The sequence below is a fragment of the Spinacia oleracea genome, chromosome 3, assembly GCF_020520425.1.
Source record: "Spinacia oleracea cultivar Varoflay chromosome 3, BTI_SOV_V1, whole genome shotgun sequence".
NCBI classification, from domain to species: domain Eukaryota; kingdom Viridiplantae; phylum Streptophyta; class Magnoliopsida; order Caryophyllales; family Amaranthaceae; genus Spinacia; species Spinacia oleracea.
In genome coordinates, this window is record NC_079489.1 from 45,099,998 (window position 1) to 45,115,267 (window position 15,270).

Here is a 15,270-nt window from a genome sequence, read left to right on the forward strand (position 1 = left end):
AGTCTGCCTTAAACCATATTGACGCATGACTCGGTAAGGGAAAATATAAATGGGACGAGATAGCCCCAACAAAGAAACATAAACCGATACATCAGAACCCCCTGTCATAGTAGTCAAACCCCACCATGGTACCACCCACTTAATGGAACAAATGCCGTAAGTAAAAAAGGAGGTCAATTCGGCCTCGTCCTGGCCTTGGTGCAAGTATTTTCGGTTACCCAAGGCTATAGGGCGATAATGTTTAGGATCGGCAGGAGCTTCCAAAAGTCTAAGCCGTTCCGCAAGCCGAATCTGCAAAAACAGGGTACGATCGAATTAAAAGAATGAAAAGAAAAACAAAACGGTCCCTGGGGCGCAGTTTCAACGCCCAGGACCAGGCGCCGAAAACTCCAGCGCCCAGCCCTGGGCGCTGAAACTCAGCCCCAGGCAAAAGAAATATATGCAAAAGGGGCGTATGCGTGCGCAAAGAAGAAAATCGATTACCTGCAGTAATAGGGGGCTTCCCTTAAAATGTTCAGATTTGGCATCCTTCTTCAGCTCATCCGCACTCAGCAAAGTCTCGGCAACAACCAACGGCATGATAGAATAGCAACTTTCCATCTGGCTAATCAAGGGGATCAACCTTAAGTCACCGAACTCATGATTGTTATTCGATAGCAAATAGTGATTCAACAAGCAAATTACAAGGGCTCGGATATTCAATTTCTGTTCGGTCATATTCCTACTAGGCCTAAAATGATGTTTTACAAGTTTTGCCAAGTTAACCTCGTCACCTACAACAATTTCAGCAAACATGTTATCATCTAGTCCTAGGAAAGCCCTTATGGTTGTTTTACCCTCTTCAATAGTGCCAGGAGTAACAGGAGTAGCATTAGTAGGATAACCAAGGATCGAAGCAAATTCATCGGGCAAAGGACATATTTTGTTGCCCCGAAAGGCAAAAACATGATGATCGGAATCCCAAAAGCTTAGGGCAGCATGCAGAAAGTTATAATCAATCTTAATTTGTTGTAAGCCTAAAAGTGCCTCTAAGTGGTATTCTTTTAACAAAGCCTTTTCTGTGGGAGTAAGGGCCCGTAGCCAACGCCTAACAGTCCGTTGGAGTGAGAAAGTAGGGATCGACATGGCAAAAGAAATGAGTAATTAAAACACAGCAAAAAAGAGAGAAAGAATTTGAGAGTGGTGGAAAATAGGGACGTATCTAGCCCCTATATATAGCTTAGGCACCCAATGACATCCTGATCCCATTCGGAAACATGTTAGGAAATCCGAAAGTCAAATATCACAAGGAAAAGACTTTCAGAGCCCAAGGCTGGGCGCCGAAATGTTTAACGCCTGGCCTTGGGCGCTGAAAATGCAGCCCAAGGCCCGGATTTCACAGAACGCGGAACAGGAAAGGACTTAAAACCGTGTTGCTAAACACGAGGCCCTATTGCAAGTAGGATCAAGCCCAAAGCACCTTTAGCTCCCAAATAAGCAAAAAATAAACATTAAAACTTGGTCGAAACTTATACTTGTCTGAGAAAATGCTTATGTACACTTTTCAAAAAACAAATAAAATATCATGGTCATTCTTCGAAACACCAAAAATATGTGTATCGTTAAGTCGTTGGTTTTCTAAATAAAAAATGTTTGTCTGTCAAAGGATTAATCCGGGCCAAGCTAAAACCGGATGTCGCCTGAAAACTAAAGTCGCACTCCACGGCTTCGCTAAAGTAGCACACTACTATAAAAGGTCGCTCGCACATACGAGCATGACCCCAAACATGATTACAAAATGCGAAAAACGACCGACGAGCACCAGTGCTTGGGGGCTCGCGAAAGATAGACTCCAACATGGAGCGCACGATCGAAATCACATTCCCGGACTGCGCCATACACCATATCATGTTTGGATATCTCAAAAAAAAAAACAACAGGTTCGACCTCAGGGAAAGGTCGTCATTGACACTTGTGCACGGTCCTCTGATCGAAGACCAAGTCGAGCCGTAAAGACTAGCTCAAAATCACGAAAGCAGACGGTCGCAAGACAAAGGTCCGTCTGAACGCGTTGTCAGCCCACGTTCAGGTTACAACTAAATTCGAGCATCCCTCGAAAGAATTCGCTCTTGCAAGAATGAATAAAAAGAAATTCTCAAAAGAAATCACAAAGAACCAAAGAAATAGGAACTTGCCCATCTTCAGTTAGCAAGACCGCGGCACGCGAATCCCAAATCAAAAGACAAATTCAGGTTCGCTCACCTCCAGCGAGCGGGGCTTCCACCCTTAGCGGACAGGGCTCGCCCACCTTCAGCGGGCGGGGTCTGCGTCACTAGCCGCGCAGGTCCTCGGTTTTCCAAAAATGAAGTCTTCAAAAACAAAATGAAGCAGGCTCGCCATCTTCAGCCGGCGGGGTCTACGGCGCAAACCACGTAGGTCCTTATTTTCAAAAAAATAAACACAAAACAAATTTTAAAATAGATTCGTCCTCTTCTATCGGACGGGGTGTCCACCCTTAGCGGACAGGTTCGCCATCTTCAACCGACGGGGTCTACGTCACAAGCCGCGTAGGTCCTTATTTTCATAAAATCAAAACAGATTCGTCCAATTCTATTGGACGGGGCGTCCACCCTCAGCGGACAGGCTCGCCCACCTTTAGCGGGCGGGGTCTGCGCCACTAACCGCGCAGGTCCTTAGTCGCTGCAGCGATAACTTTTTCCTGGTTTTCCCTTTTCCAAAAAATTAAAAGGATTGGTTTTCCATTTTTTCCAAAAAAAGAGCGATGTGCTGGATTTTCCTTCGTTTTACGTCCCATAAAAACAAGGGGGTTTTCTCGTTTAGCTAGCCCTGAAAATGAGAATCTTAAAAAAAAAACATTTTTACCTCGTGTTTGGGCTTGGCCAGGCCCAATTACACTTTATAGCTTTGATTTCGAAAACATCTGTAGCTACTCCCAATGACAAAGTGAGGGAGTTTCTACGCACCTTTAGATCCTTCCAATGACAAAGTGAGGAAGTTTCTATACTATCAGTTGACAAATCCCAATGACACGTGAGGGATATGTCGACATTTCAAGTGATGACCCTTAAGTCAAATGTTATCACTCGGGGGCTCGTGAGACCCTCGCAAAACAGGTCACATACACCATGGCTTGTGTGACGCACTCCGTCTAATACTTTGACCATCGTCTCATCCCGAGACTAAGTCAAAGTGGGGGCTAACTGTAGACACCTACTTTTGTCCCCATTCCCGAAAGGAAAAGGTTCGATGATGAAAGCGTAAATCTCCACTTGACAACGCATCTCCTATAAAATAAACGAATCTCAATTCCCCTTTTCATTTCACCCGAAACCTGCTATTTATGGAAACCTGCTAAAAATAGTAACTGTCGTAATGGGCAGCTGTTAAAAGTGGCAAGTCATAAGAGATAGAAACCTGTCAGAATTAGGTGTTGCACTCCAACATAAATCCTAAATCAGATAGAAAACTGCGAGAATCCTATTCCTAATATGATTCGGAAATAAGAGTTACGTATTAATTAAAATCCTAACGAGCCTAGAGTTCGTAATGGGCCCAGACGCATCCCGTCACAAGGTTAATACGCACTAAAAGACTCGATTAAGTCTCAAACACAACGGATTTCAGGAATCCGAATCTGACTAAGAAAACAGCCCAGACCCTATTTTCAACGCCTGGCTCTGGGCGTCGAAATCTTCGGCGCCCAGGCCTGGGCGCTGAAAATACCTGGATACGTGTTTTTTCCTAATTCTTTGTGGATTAGAACTCTGTAATTCTATCTTTCCACGAACTCTTCCCTATAAATACAGCCCCAAATTCGACGTGAAAAGAACACACAACACACAATTCATATTCTGAGTATTGACTCCAACCCTTAGCCTAAGCCTCACGCTGCGAAATTGTTCACGCGTTCTGTCGCAATCGATCCATAAATCGAACAGAACGTATCCTGTCCCGTAATTGAGATTCGTTAAATAAAAAGGAGAAATAGCAAAGTCAAAGTGGTTAGTTTTCTGAGAACCGTGACGCACCTCTCAAGGGTGCGTCGTAATGTGTCCCTTTTCGATGATTTAACTGCTTTCCTCGCCCTTTTTATGAACTGTTAAACTAACTATATCTGATTGTTCTATCACGCCTAACAAATATAATATTTTTGGGAAATTGTATTATCATGCTAGGTCCCTTAATGCAATCTAAATCAGATAATCGCGATCGATCTAGTATTATATGTTGCATATTGCTAAAATCAACTCAGATTAGTTTAATAGTTAACGCATGTCCCTTCAATTATTTATGCTGAGCTAGTAAAGATATCCTGCCTCTGGAGTTATCGACGAGCGAAGTACTCCTCTCGGTAGTTACAGTCCCCCGAACCCTCAATCTCTACCTTGCGGGTGTATGTTGAGAGATCCCCACACCAGGGATCACAAGGGAACCTACGACCGTCGTGGTCAAACATAATTGCACTCCCTTTATGTCACGATAACCGGGTTTTGTCAGTTTTTCTCATTGTCGTTAAAAACTGAATGGCGACTCCTATATTACTAGTCAATTGGGTGTAAACTCACAGGAAATCCAATTACATTTGATTGAATAAAAAGAATCGTCACACCCACGAGGGACGAGGTCACGCATTAGCCTCGTGCTTTTTCGACCCCCTCACACTTCTTGGTATTATTGTTGGTCACTTTGTTGTTGATGTTGCTAGTTCTGCCTTCTATGTTCCTTAAGGGTATAACTCAATCCAAACTTTATTCTATCTACTTTTCAGTTTATCCATTTTCATAAAGTTATGAGAATTTAATTTGTTACTGATTATTAGTTTGATTTCATAGAAATGATTTTCTAAATAACGAATTAAACAGGTTTTGATAATGTAATTGAGTAATTCAGATTTTTGTTTCGAGAAAGTTTTTGAATAGTTATGTAATTAAGATTTCCAATTTGATAATTTGATCGATTAATATTCATCAAGTACATAAATTTAATTGTTGAATTTTATGTTTTCAATCAGGAACTATGATTAGCAAATCCAATATGGTTTTCTTAAACTAAAATTCGTGCTATGTAGTTCTAAATTAAGTTTTTCGAAAATCAATTGAGATTTCAAAAGGAATTCATTAAGTTCTAGATAGATTAGAATGAGTAGTTTATTAATTTAAGTCTTTCTTGTTGAGGTGGAATGTTGGAGAATGGTTTAAGAAGATTTGAGTCATGAAGTTAAGCGAAGAATGATGATCGAATATGTAGCTTTGAGATTTATGAATGGTTATTATAGGTACACATTGTCCAACCATCTCCGGTATTTGAAACTATAATTTGTGTTTTACATCTGAGAAAGCATTAGTAGTATTATGCATTATATAAATGTATGTTTGAAATTGTGATTTCCAAATGAACATGTTTTGCTGATTTGTTCAAATGAAATGATTTATTGAATTGATTTAATAAAATGGTTTCGTTTTGAATTCGTCATTGATGTAATGAAGTGATTTTCGATTTTAATTGCAAGTAGGAAACACATTTGGAGTTGAAATGCTTGTGAATTAAGAATATACGGTCAAGGAACCGAATCTACCAATTAAGAGTACTAGATATTGAAATTCTGGATAAATTAGTGACATGGTTAATTTCATTAAATGTGAATGAGCATCGAGGGTTAAGGAACGATCTTGGAATTGTTACAAAAAGGGTGGAGTAAGGTCTTGTAAAGAATAAGAGTAATCTCACTTGAGTTCCTAAGTTATTAATGTTCAATAAACTGTGAGAGGTCCAAGATTAAGATTTAGTGGAATCAATGCATAAATGAAAACGGTCTTAAAAGGGTTGGTTTTACAAGAAGAGTTACTTTTTAGTTTTCTGAGTTATGCTTGCTTTAAATTTCTCAAAAGACGTATGTTTTCCTAATCAATGATTAATAATAGGCGAGTTTTCAACGTGGAATATGAGAAGTTCTAAACTATATTAAGTATAATAAAAATTGTGTTTTTAGTTAATCTTTAGCGAGTCATTTCAAAGATTTACAATCATTCTTAACAAGCTGCCTTATTTTGGAATTTTCTAAAATCGCATAGTTTTTATTTTATTTTATGAACTATGAAATTTAAACTAGTTTTGAAAAACGTTTAAGTATTTTAGTGAACTTAAGAGTTAGAAGGGCTATAACTAAAGACGTTTTAGTTCTGTTTTGAATTCTTTAAATGAGAATAGTTTGTAAATAAATAAATCTTTAACAAGTTTTAAAACGGAGTTTATTCTAAAGATTATTAATAATATATCTTAGGATAAATGATCAGGTTTTCATACTTTTATAACCTATGAATAATAAAGTTTATTTTGAATAATTGAATTTATATAAACGTTTCTAAAACACATTTCAGGCACACTAAGCTCACCTAATTGAACTTAACTATTATAATTAAACCATACTACGAGCCAAATTAATATTATATTAGAGTCTCAAGTTGATTTATGTTTAAGGACGTTACTCTCTTAAGGTCAAATTGTGAGTTTGTTGGTTAAGAAGTTTGATCAAAGGAATAAATCAATAAGAGTGAATTCATGTGTTAACTAGATCTTACGGTGTGAGTGGTGTAAGTTCAAAGAGCCACCGAATTTTGAGGATGATTTTTTAATTGAGATATTGTTCTGAGAAGGGAATTTACTGAAATATAATGAGTAAAAAGCTAGTATATGTTTAAAGAGCGCAAATGATATTTTTGAGAGCGAATTCAGATAAATTGGTAATAAATGCTTAAGTAGGGGAAAGTAGCCTTGTATGTGTGGCATAGTGCTCACATGCATCGGTGATGAAAAACATTGGAAGCTAATGCTACATCAGTAGACTCGTGGTAAATGGGCTTGACCCATATTTGGAAGCGAGTGCTATATCAATAGACTCGTGGTAAATGGACTTGACCCATATTTGGAAGCGAGTATTACTCGTGGTAAGCGGGCTTGACCCGTAGTTAGGGACATGTCCTAGTAAAGTCTTGCAAGCGTATGTTAATCGGGAGGGTGACGACCCCCACCGTATAGAGCAGCTGGTCATGCCTCTTTATTCGTGTTCACTTTCCCCAACAACACACTAATATGTTGAAATAAATTATTTCTTTTCGCTTTGAATTATGAAATTATTTCGAATGTGCTTTGTGAGTTTGAAGTGTGTTTGTGGTAATATCATGTAGCAAAGTTACATGACTTTTGGCAGTACTGTGGCAATAAGTTTCGCATTGAGTTGTGAATACATATCATGTATTTCACCTAGCTTGTGGCAAAAACTATAGATTGGGAAAAAGATTTACTTATAATTACTCAAGCTATCGTTATGAGTCATTGTCGAATTAGGTTATGATTGAAAATGATTAAGAATATGAGAATGACAAGATGAATCTTAAGTTGGGAGTCTAATTCAGTCGATGTGATCGTAAATTTAGAAACTTTGTGAGATGGTAAGTACAGTCTGAAGCTTTTTCGAGTAATGCTAGTGTATCGTTTTCCAAATCGTTGTTTGAATAATAAGGATTTCGCGAAATAGATTTCAAAGAAGTTATAATGTTTTATCAAGTTATGTTTTTCAATTGAGTTTGATACACGAAGTTGTTTTTCAAAACAAAACATAAAAACTATAAATAAAATTATTTTGAGCCACCTATCAAATGCATTTCAGGTTAGATGTGTGTACTCGGATTTTCCGCTGATTTTGTTCTTTGAACCTGTCCTGGTGGGGGCAGAGTTAAAATGTTTTGCAGGTAGCAAGAGTTGGGTCTCAGTTCATATTCAAGGTTCGTAGAGTTCTCCAATGGCCTTACGTGTCCAAGGTTGGATTATGGATTCGCCAAATGTAATTTAGTTCCTAGAGTTTGTTAATGGGCTGTATAATTTCTTCTTAAAACTTTTGGTTTATAATTTATGGGTTATATATCTGTATTGGAGTCGTAGTGAAGTTAAGTTTCTTTGGTTTAAAGTTAAGTGTGCTTAGAAGTAGCTCATTAAGTGTGGGTTGTGCAGTGACACCCTGGTGATGTTTGGGATATGTTATATGTTGAAATAATGAATTTGAAGCAGGTGAAAGAGAAAACTGACGTAATTTCCTAAATAGTATTTTAGGTTGTCCATGTTTAGGGGAAGTGCTGCCAAAATTTTTAATAACTAATTAAGTTTATGGGTCTTAATTAGTGTCTTTAAGATAGGCTAAACCCGTGATTAATCCTTGAAGTGGTAGAGTGAAAGTTTGTTTAGCAGGCTTTAAAGTTGTAATTACATTGAGTTTGTTTAAATTAAGACTAAGTGTTTTTAGGAAGCAGCTCGTTAAGGGCGGGCTGTTACAATGAAAGTGGCAGTATAATTTAGGGTCCCTGCTTTCCGGCGGCGATTTCATTGGCAAGGGCCGATCAATCTCAAATTTGGAACCAACGTCCATGAGGATGGTGTACAGATTCGTCTTATATTCAAAGCGTTCCCGATCATAAGTCATGGGCCTCTTCTGCCCGGCTGCCGCTGAGGCTCTATCCGGCTCTTTTGTGATAGCCCATGTTCCATTTGGCCGACTATTTTTCTCAAACTTTTCTTTCTTTGCAGTTGGTTCTGCGGTGTCACTTCCCCTGAGATCTTTTGGAACGCTACAAATTTCAGTTGCGTGGATGAAGGCCTCGGCCTCATCCAACACTTCAGCCATAGTCCGCACACTTTTCTTCACTGGATCAAACTTGGAAGAGCCCCTTTTCAGTCCCCGAATAAAATTGTCAAATGCAATCCCATCCGGCAAATCCGAGATTTGCCCCGCTTCAAGGTTGAATCTCTTTACATAACTCCTCAACGACTCATCTTTCCCTTGTTGAATCCGACTCAGATGCATACTTGTCTTTTTTTCTTCTTTGTGAGCCATGAACCAAGTGGAAAACAATAGCTCAAGCTCGGAGAAAGAACTAATGATCTCAACAGGGAGTCTCTAGAACCACTTAGACGCTACACCCTTCAATGTTCCTGGAAAATACTTGCACCATGTGGACTCATTTGTTCCTTGCACGTACATGTGATGCCTATAAGCTAGAAGATGCATATCTGGATAAGTCGTCCCGTCATAGGCATCAATGTTAGGCGGCTTAATCTTGGGCTCTTTAGGTGCTCTCGTGATGTTATCTGTAAAGGGGGTGGAGTGACCGATGGCCAGATGGGATACTCCTTGTTGAATGTGATACATAGGGTCTTGGTACTGCGAGTATGGCTATCGCCGAGAAGGTTCCTGCCGCCGGGTATCCATACTCGGGTGGGTAGCTCGCGGACGCGTCTGACTTAAGTGTGTGTAAGGCGGACGAGGAAGAGGTCGGTCCTGTATAATCTGGGTGGAACCCGTATCAGAGAGCTCAGATTCAGAATCGGGCACTAGCTCGGCCTGTGGTTGTCCACGTCCTCGAGACGTTTCTCCAATCAGCCGCTGAGGCAACCTGCGCAGAAGGTGAGTTTGAGTCGGATTGGCTTGATTCCATCGTAACCGTCTTCTGGCGTCTTCCTCCGCCTGCCTAGTCCTGACATTCGGGGGACGCAGGGAAAGTGGTGGTCTGATTTCCATCGGCCGCTCTCTGTCGTCAGGTGCCCTTATGTTATAAATTAGCATATTCCTTTGCACCTCAGCATTGACCGTCTTACCTATGTTAGCCTGGAAGCCGACCAAGATGGCCCGTAGGGTTCCAACCGAGACGGGCGTATCTGGGTTCTCTTCTATTATGGTGTCAACCGAGGGTCCAAGTGTCCTCCAGAGGGCCGGTGGTTCGCCTGATCGTCTTCCTCACTGGACACTTCTAACTCGGTGGCATGACGAGTGTGTCCTGCAGCAAAAGTCCGAGCGGCATCACTCGTGATTCTTTAGATGGGCGTCTACTGGTGCTCAGACGACATTTCCCTTTCTAGGGGCGGTCGCTCCTCTCGAACAGACCGCCCAGGTTCATTTTCAGGTCGTTGATCTTCCATATTACCATACCTCCCCACAAACGGCGCCAAATGTTGTGGGGTTTTTCCGATCAGCTGATGACAAGGAGGTTTACGGTAGAACACAGCACGATCTCAGCTCCGACCTGCAAAATAAGAATATTCCTCTTGGAATATTCCCTTTGATGCCTAAGTAAGTATGGGTTTTTAGAGAGAGAAAATAGAGAGAAGGCAGAGCATATATAATATTTGTGGTTGTTGTGCATTGAATGTCCTTGTCCTTGGGATTTGGTGCTTTATATAGTACTAGGTTTTAAAGGAATGACCTAGAATTCTCCCCATATGATTGGCTGAGCTTGGAGGAGAGGACATGTGTCCTCTTCTTGTGCAGTCACATTGATAAGAGACATATATGGACTTTTTGGGCCCTTGCGTGAAGTAAGAGAGTCCAAAAGGCTGATCTCAGTCCCTCTGTTTAGAGGAATAATTCATCCACGTGTAGGGCAGAGAGGAGGACACGTAGTCTTTCCTTTCGGTCTGTAGACTTCTTACGGGGCATAGATAGTGCCACGTGTCACCATCTTACTGGTACAGGCTGACACGGTAATTTTACCTACAACAGAATTCACCTTGATTCCCTTTGTGGTTGTTTGGTTCAAAGCAGGGAAACTGTTTTTTTTTCTTTCTAACCATGTATTTATGAATAACCTGTTTAAAATATAAATATAACATAACTAAAGTTTCTTCCCTAATTTTTATTTATTTTAAATAAATAAATAAAAAGAAAAAATAAGAAATATTTTTACCCATCCAAATTGTTCAACTTAATTGATAACAAGTACTAAACAAGGGATTTTTCCTTAGTTAGGCCATAGCCATTAACATTCATGTACAACAATATATTAGGGAATACATAATGGAGCTCAAGACCTCCCTAAAAATAAAGCTAGATAAAAGGAGCTTTTTGCCAAAAATACATCAAAGACCTCTTGCATTTATCTTAACACCCACAAAAGAGAGAGCATTAGTAGGACATACTTGTCCTTCGAGCCATTTCTGTAGAAAAGAATACCAACAAGACCATATCATAACATTGATAAATACAAGCTACATATATAAACACAAATTGAATATGCATAATTAACAATACGAATCTATAAATCGACACCACTAGCTTTTCCTCTAGATTTGTATGCATCAGATCGAAATGTAAGTTATCAAATAATATGAAAATGTAAGTTATCAAATAATATGCATTAGTGAGTCCAAAAATTACAGGAAGTTTCGGAGGTCGTAGGTCTGAGTTTTGTGGTCGTGGGTTGGAGTTTTGTGGTCGGAGGTCGTAGGTCGGAGCTTTTTGGTCGGAGGTCGGAACTCAGATGAAATCAAAAACGAAAATTATACAAAAACAACAGAAAAAGAGAGGAAGGAGGAGAGAGAGAGGGACGTCATACCTTGACAGCGGTCGGATATAAGTGAGTTGTTGGAGCCCGTGTGTCACACCTGTGGTCGCCTGGTGGGATACTCCAATGTCTCCAAGTTGGGTTGTTGAAGACGATTTGGAGTTAGAGGAGAGAGAGGGGTGGGGAATTGAAGGGGAAAGCGAATGCCTACGTCTAGGGGGGTGGGTAATCAGGTTAGAAGGTTTTAGGGTAATCCAAAAATGAAATTGGGCAAAGGTAATGATGAAATACGCCTAACAAATACTCCCTCCGTCCCTTAATACTCACACCGTTTTCCTTTACGAGTCGTTCCTTAATACTTGCACCGCTTCTATAAATGGAAGTTCTTACCAATATTATATTATTTCTCCCACTTACCTACTAACCCACCTACACCCCTACTTCCTACAAAAAATATTTTAAAAATTCTCACACCTCATTCACCACTCCTCATCCCTTACACATTTCTCGCTAACTATATTAAAAAAATACTCCACTATTAACTAACACTCATTAAATAAATAAGTCAATTCAAGCTTCTTAAACTCCGTACTAGTCAAACTGGTACAAGTATTAAGAAACGGAGAGAGTAAGACCATAGTTATCAAACACCTTGGTTTGGTGTTTAGGAGAGAGAAGTGAATAAAAAATAATAAAAGAGGTAAAGAGATGAGTGAGAAAGTTAGAGAGATAATGAAACCAAAAAAAATTGGTGTTCAAGAACACCAAATGGAAAACCAAAGTCTTGCTTGGAGATATTGACATGTGTTCTATGGGGACCAAAATTATTGGTTATCTATTTTTTAAAAAAAATTGCAATGTGATTGATGACATAGATTTGTTGTGTTAAAAATACATACCTATTGCAAATTTACAATGTCTATAAAATAAAAATATTACAACTCAAAAAAAAAAAATATATATATATATATATATATATAAATGTCTTTGTTTTTTTTATGCTCTACAAATAGACACTAATATTGATCCACGTACTTTAATCACAAAAAAAATCTTTATTTTCTTCTCTCTTGTTTAATTTTTTGTTGTTAACAAAAACTTAAACAATGGCTAACAACTCATTTTTTGTTGTTTAATAAATATGCACTCTAGTACTCTACTATGATCCAACACAATATGAGGAACAACAACCAGAACCTTCAACTAGTACAAGGCTAAGGCAAAATAGGACGAACACCGATGAACCTTTTGAATATTCCTCAAACCGCGCATTGGAAGTTTATCAACATATATGGCCAATAGAGCTCGAGTGTGTGATCATGAAGTACACAAATCTCTCAAGGAAGACCTTATTGAAAATGTATGGTAAAAATGTAGACAAACTAGTGATTCATTAGTTATATGTTAGTAGTATGCAATACCACTTATTTAAGGGTTGTAATGATCGAGTTTTTAGGTAACAAGTTAAGTTTATTATTAATATAAATTATATACCTTAACAAGTGAAGTTTTACTTAGTTTAATTTTTAAATATTTTTAATTAAATATTTATTAGCCGATTATAAAATTTAATTAATAAACAATTAATATGTCACTAACTTAATTAATAACGATTAATTATGCCACTAATAATTTGATTATATATACTTATCCATAACAATATCATGATATATAAATGTAGGTGGGGTATGGGTGATGTAGAGATATGAATTTTTGGTGTTTGATAAATGTTGTTAAATGTTTTTTTTTTTTTTTTTTTTGGCAAATAATGATGAGCTTTATTTACCAAGTAATCAGAGTGTTAACAAACTCTGAAAACACCAACTGTCGAACAGACACAACCAAACACCTAGCTAACCAACACAAGCTAGCTAATGAGCACAGAGACTACTACTGACATCTACACTCAACATTAAACATTATGTTGCTAACAACACTCTTAACTGGATCAACATGATCCCTAAAGACCTTAGCATTTCTTTGCAACCAAATACAATAAACAGACTCAATGAAAGCTATACTATACTTGCAAGCTTGCTTCTGTGTGCTTCTGCTTTTCTTCACTGCAATATGAACTTCCTCATGCCAAGGCAACACAGTTCTATTCACACCTAAAGAAAGCAGAACCTGCTTCCAAATCTCCTGAGAATAGGAGCAAGAGAAGAAAAGGTGCTCCAAGTTTTCATTTTCCACCTGACACAGACCACAAATACCATCAATATTCAGCTGCCATCTTATCAATCTGTCTTTTGTAGCAAGTCTGTTCTGCACTGCTAGCCACACAATGAAGGTGCTCTTTGGACTAGCATGGCTATTACAAATCAATCTCTTCCATCTCACCTGAGCTCCAACTGGATGAAGAAACTTGTACATTTTCTGAATTCTGAATTTACCAGCTTGCACAAACTGATCCACTCCATTTGCCTGCAGAAATACTTCTCTATTATGCCAAATTTTCCTTAATGACCAAGTTAAACCATTAGGAATTGGCATAGTCCAGAAGTCTCTATGCTGAATGTAATAAGCATGAATCCACCTCACCCAAAGCCTATCCTGCTTCAAAGCTAAAGCCCAACAGTGTTTCAAAACTGCTGCTTTATTCCACACAGTTAGATCTTTAAGATTCCACCCTCCACAACTCTTAGGGAAACACAATTGCTCCCAAGAGATAGAAGCTTTCCTAGAATCTGCATCAGCACCAGTCCACAAGAAACATCTACAAATTCTCTGAATCTCCTTCATTACCTTTTTAGGCATAACAAAAATCTGACACCAGTAGAGCTGTATACCAAAAAGTACAGATTTCACCAGTTGCAGCCTACATGCATAGGAAAGGAACTTAGAAGTCCAGCTCTTAATTCTAGCAACAGTTCTATCAATGAGAGGCTTGCAGTCTGTGAAGGAGAGCTTCCTAGTTGTAAGAGGGACACCCAAGTATCTGAAAGGGAAAGAACCCTTAGGAACCCCAATTGAGCTAACAATACTGGAAGCAACATGATCAGAAACACCTGCCAAATAAACTTCACTTTTGTGCAAATTAGCTTCCAAACCAGAAGCCAAAGAAAACTTGGTAAAAGCATCAAAAAGAGCTTTCACAGCACCCTCATCAGCTCTGGAGAACATCAACAAATCATCAGCAAACATCATATGGGTGAGATCCAACTTTTTGCATCTAGGATGATAAGAGAAGTTAGTATCTTCAGCAAGAGCAGCAAGACACCTTGACAGATATTCCATACCCAAAGCAAACAAATAAGGTGAAATGGGATCACCTTGTCTCAACCCTTTCTTTGCAGGAATTGGTTTAGTGGGACAACCATTTATCAGAATGGAATAAGAAACAGAATAGAGGCACTGCATCACCCAATTCACAAACTTCATAGGGAATCCTAGCTCTGACAGCATGGTTTTCAAGAAAGGCCACTCTAAGGAATCATAGGCTTTTTCAGATCCACCTTGATCATACACCTAGGAGAAACATGTTTTCTAGAATAGCACTTCACCAACTCACAAGCCAGCAAAATATTATCAGAAATGGATCTACCAGGGATGAAACCAGATTGAGAACAATTTACCACTGTACCAATAACACCTGGCATTCTAGCAGTAAGAATTTTGGAGATAATTTTGTAAACAACTGAGCAGCAAGCAATTGGCCTAAAATCCTTCACACAAGAGGCATTCTGAATCTTAGGAACCAAAGTAACTGAAGTGTTGTTCACTTGCTTTAACATCACCCCAGTTCTGAAAAACTCTCTTACTGCTTCATAAACATCAGCTTTCACAATCTCCCAAGCTTTAAGAAAGAACAAACTATTGAAACCATCAAGCCCAGGGGCTTTATTGATATCAATACCTTTGATAGCTTCATCAATTTCTGCATCTGAAACAGGAACCACCAACATTTCAGCATCAGCAGCAGACAGCTGCTTCCCTTTCCTAA

At 38.9% G+C, this 15,270-nt stretch overlaps 1 protein-coding gene across 2 annotated transcripts; it reads right to left on the reverse strand.

Annotated features, from left to right (window-relative positions):
* Positions 1-268: 268 nt before the first annotated feature.
* Positions 269-14,732, reverse strand: LOC110790923 (uncharacterized). Of its 2 annotated transcripts, XM_056840239.1 has the most exons (3): positions 11,379-14,732; positions 484-600; positions 269-291 (listed from the first exon to the last, which is right to left on the reverse strand). In XM_056840239.1, the coding sequence occupies exon 1, from the start codon at positions 14,730-14,732 to the stop codon at positions 13,218-13,220; it is 1,515 nt and encodes a 504-aa protein (XP_056696217.1). In that variant the 3' UTR covers positions 269-291; positions 484-600; positions 11,379-13,217. The 2 variants fall into 2 exon arrangements, with proteins under 2 accessions (XP_056696217.1, XP_056696216.1); XM_056840238.1 differs by lacking the exons at positions 269-291; positions 484-600 and adding an exon at positions 10,656-10,980.
* Between the last annotated feature and the right edge of the window lie 538 nt (positions 14,733-15,270).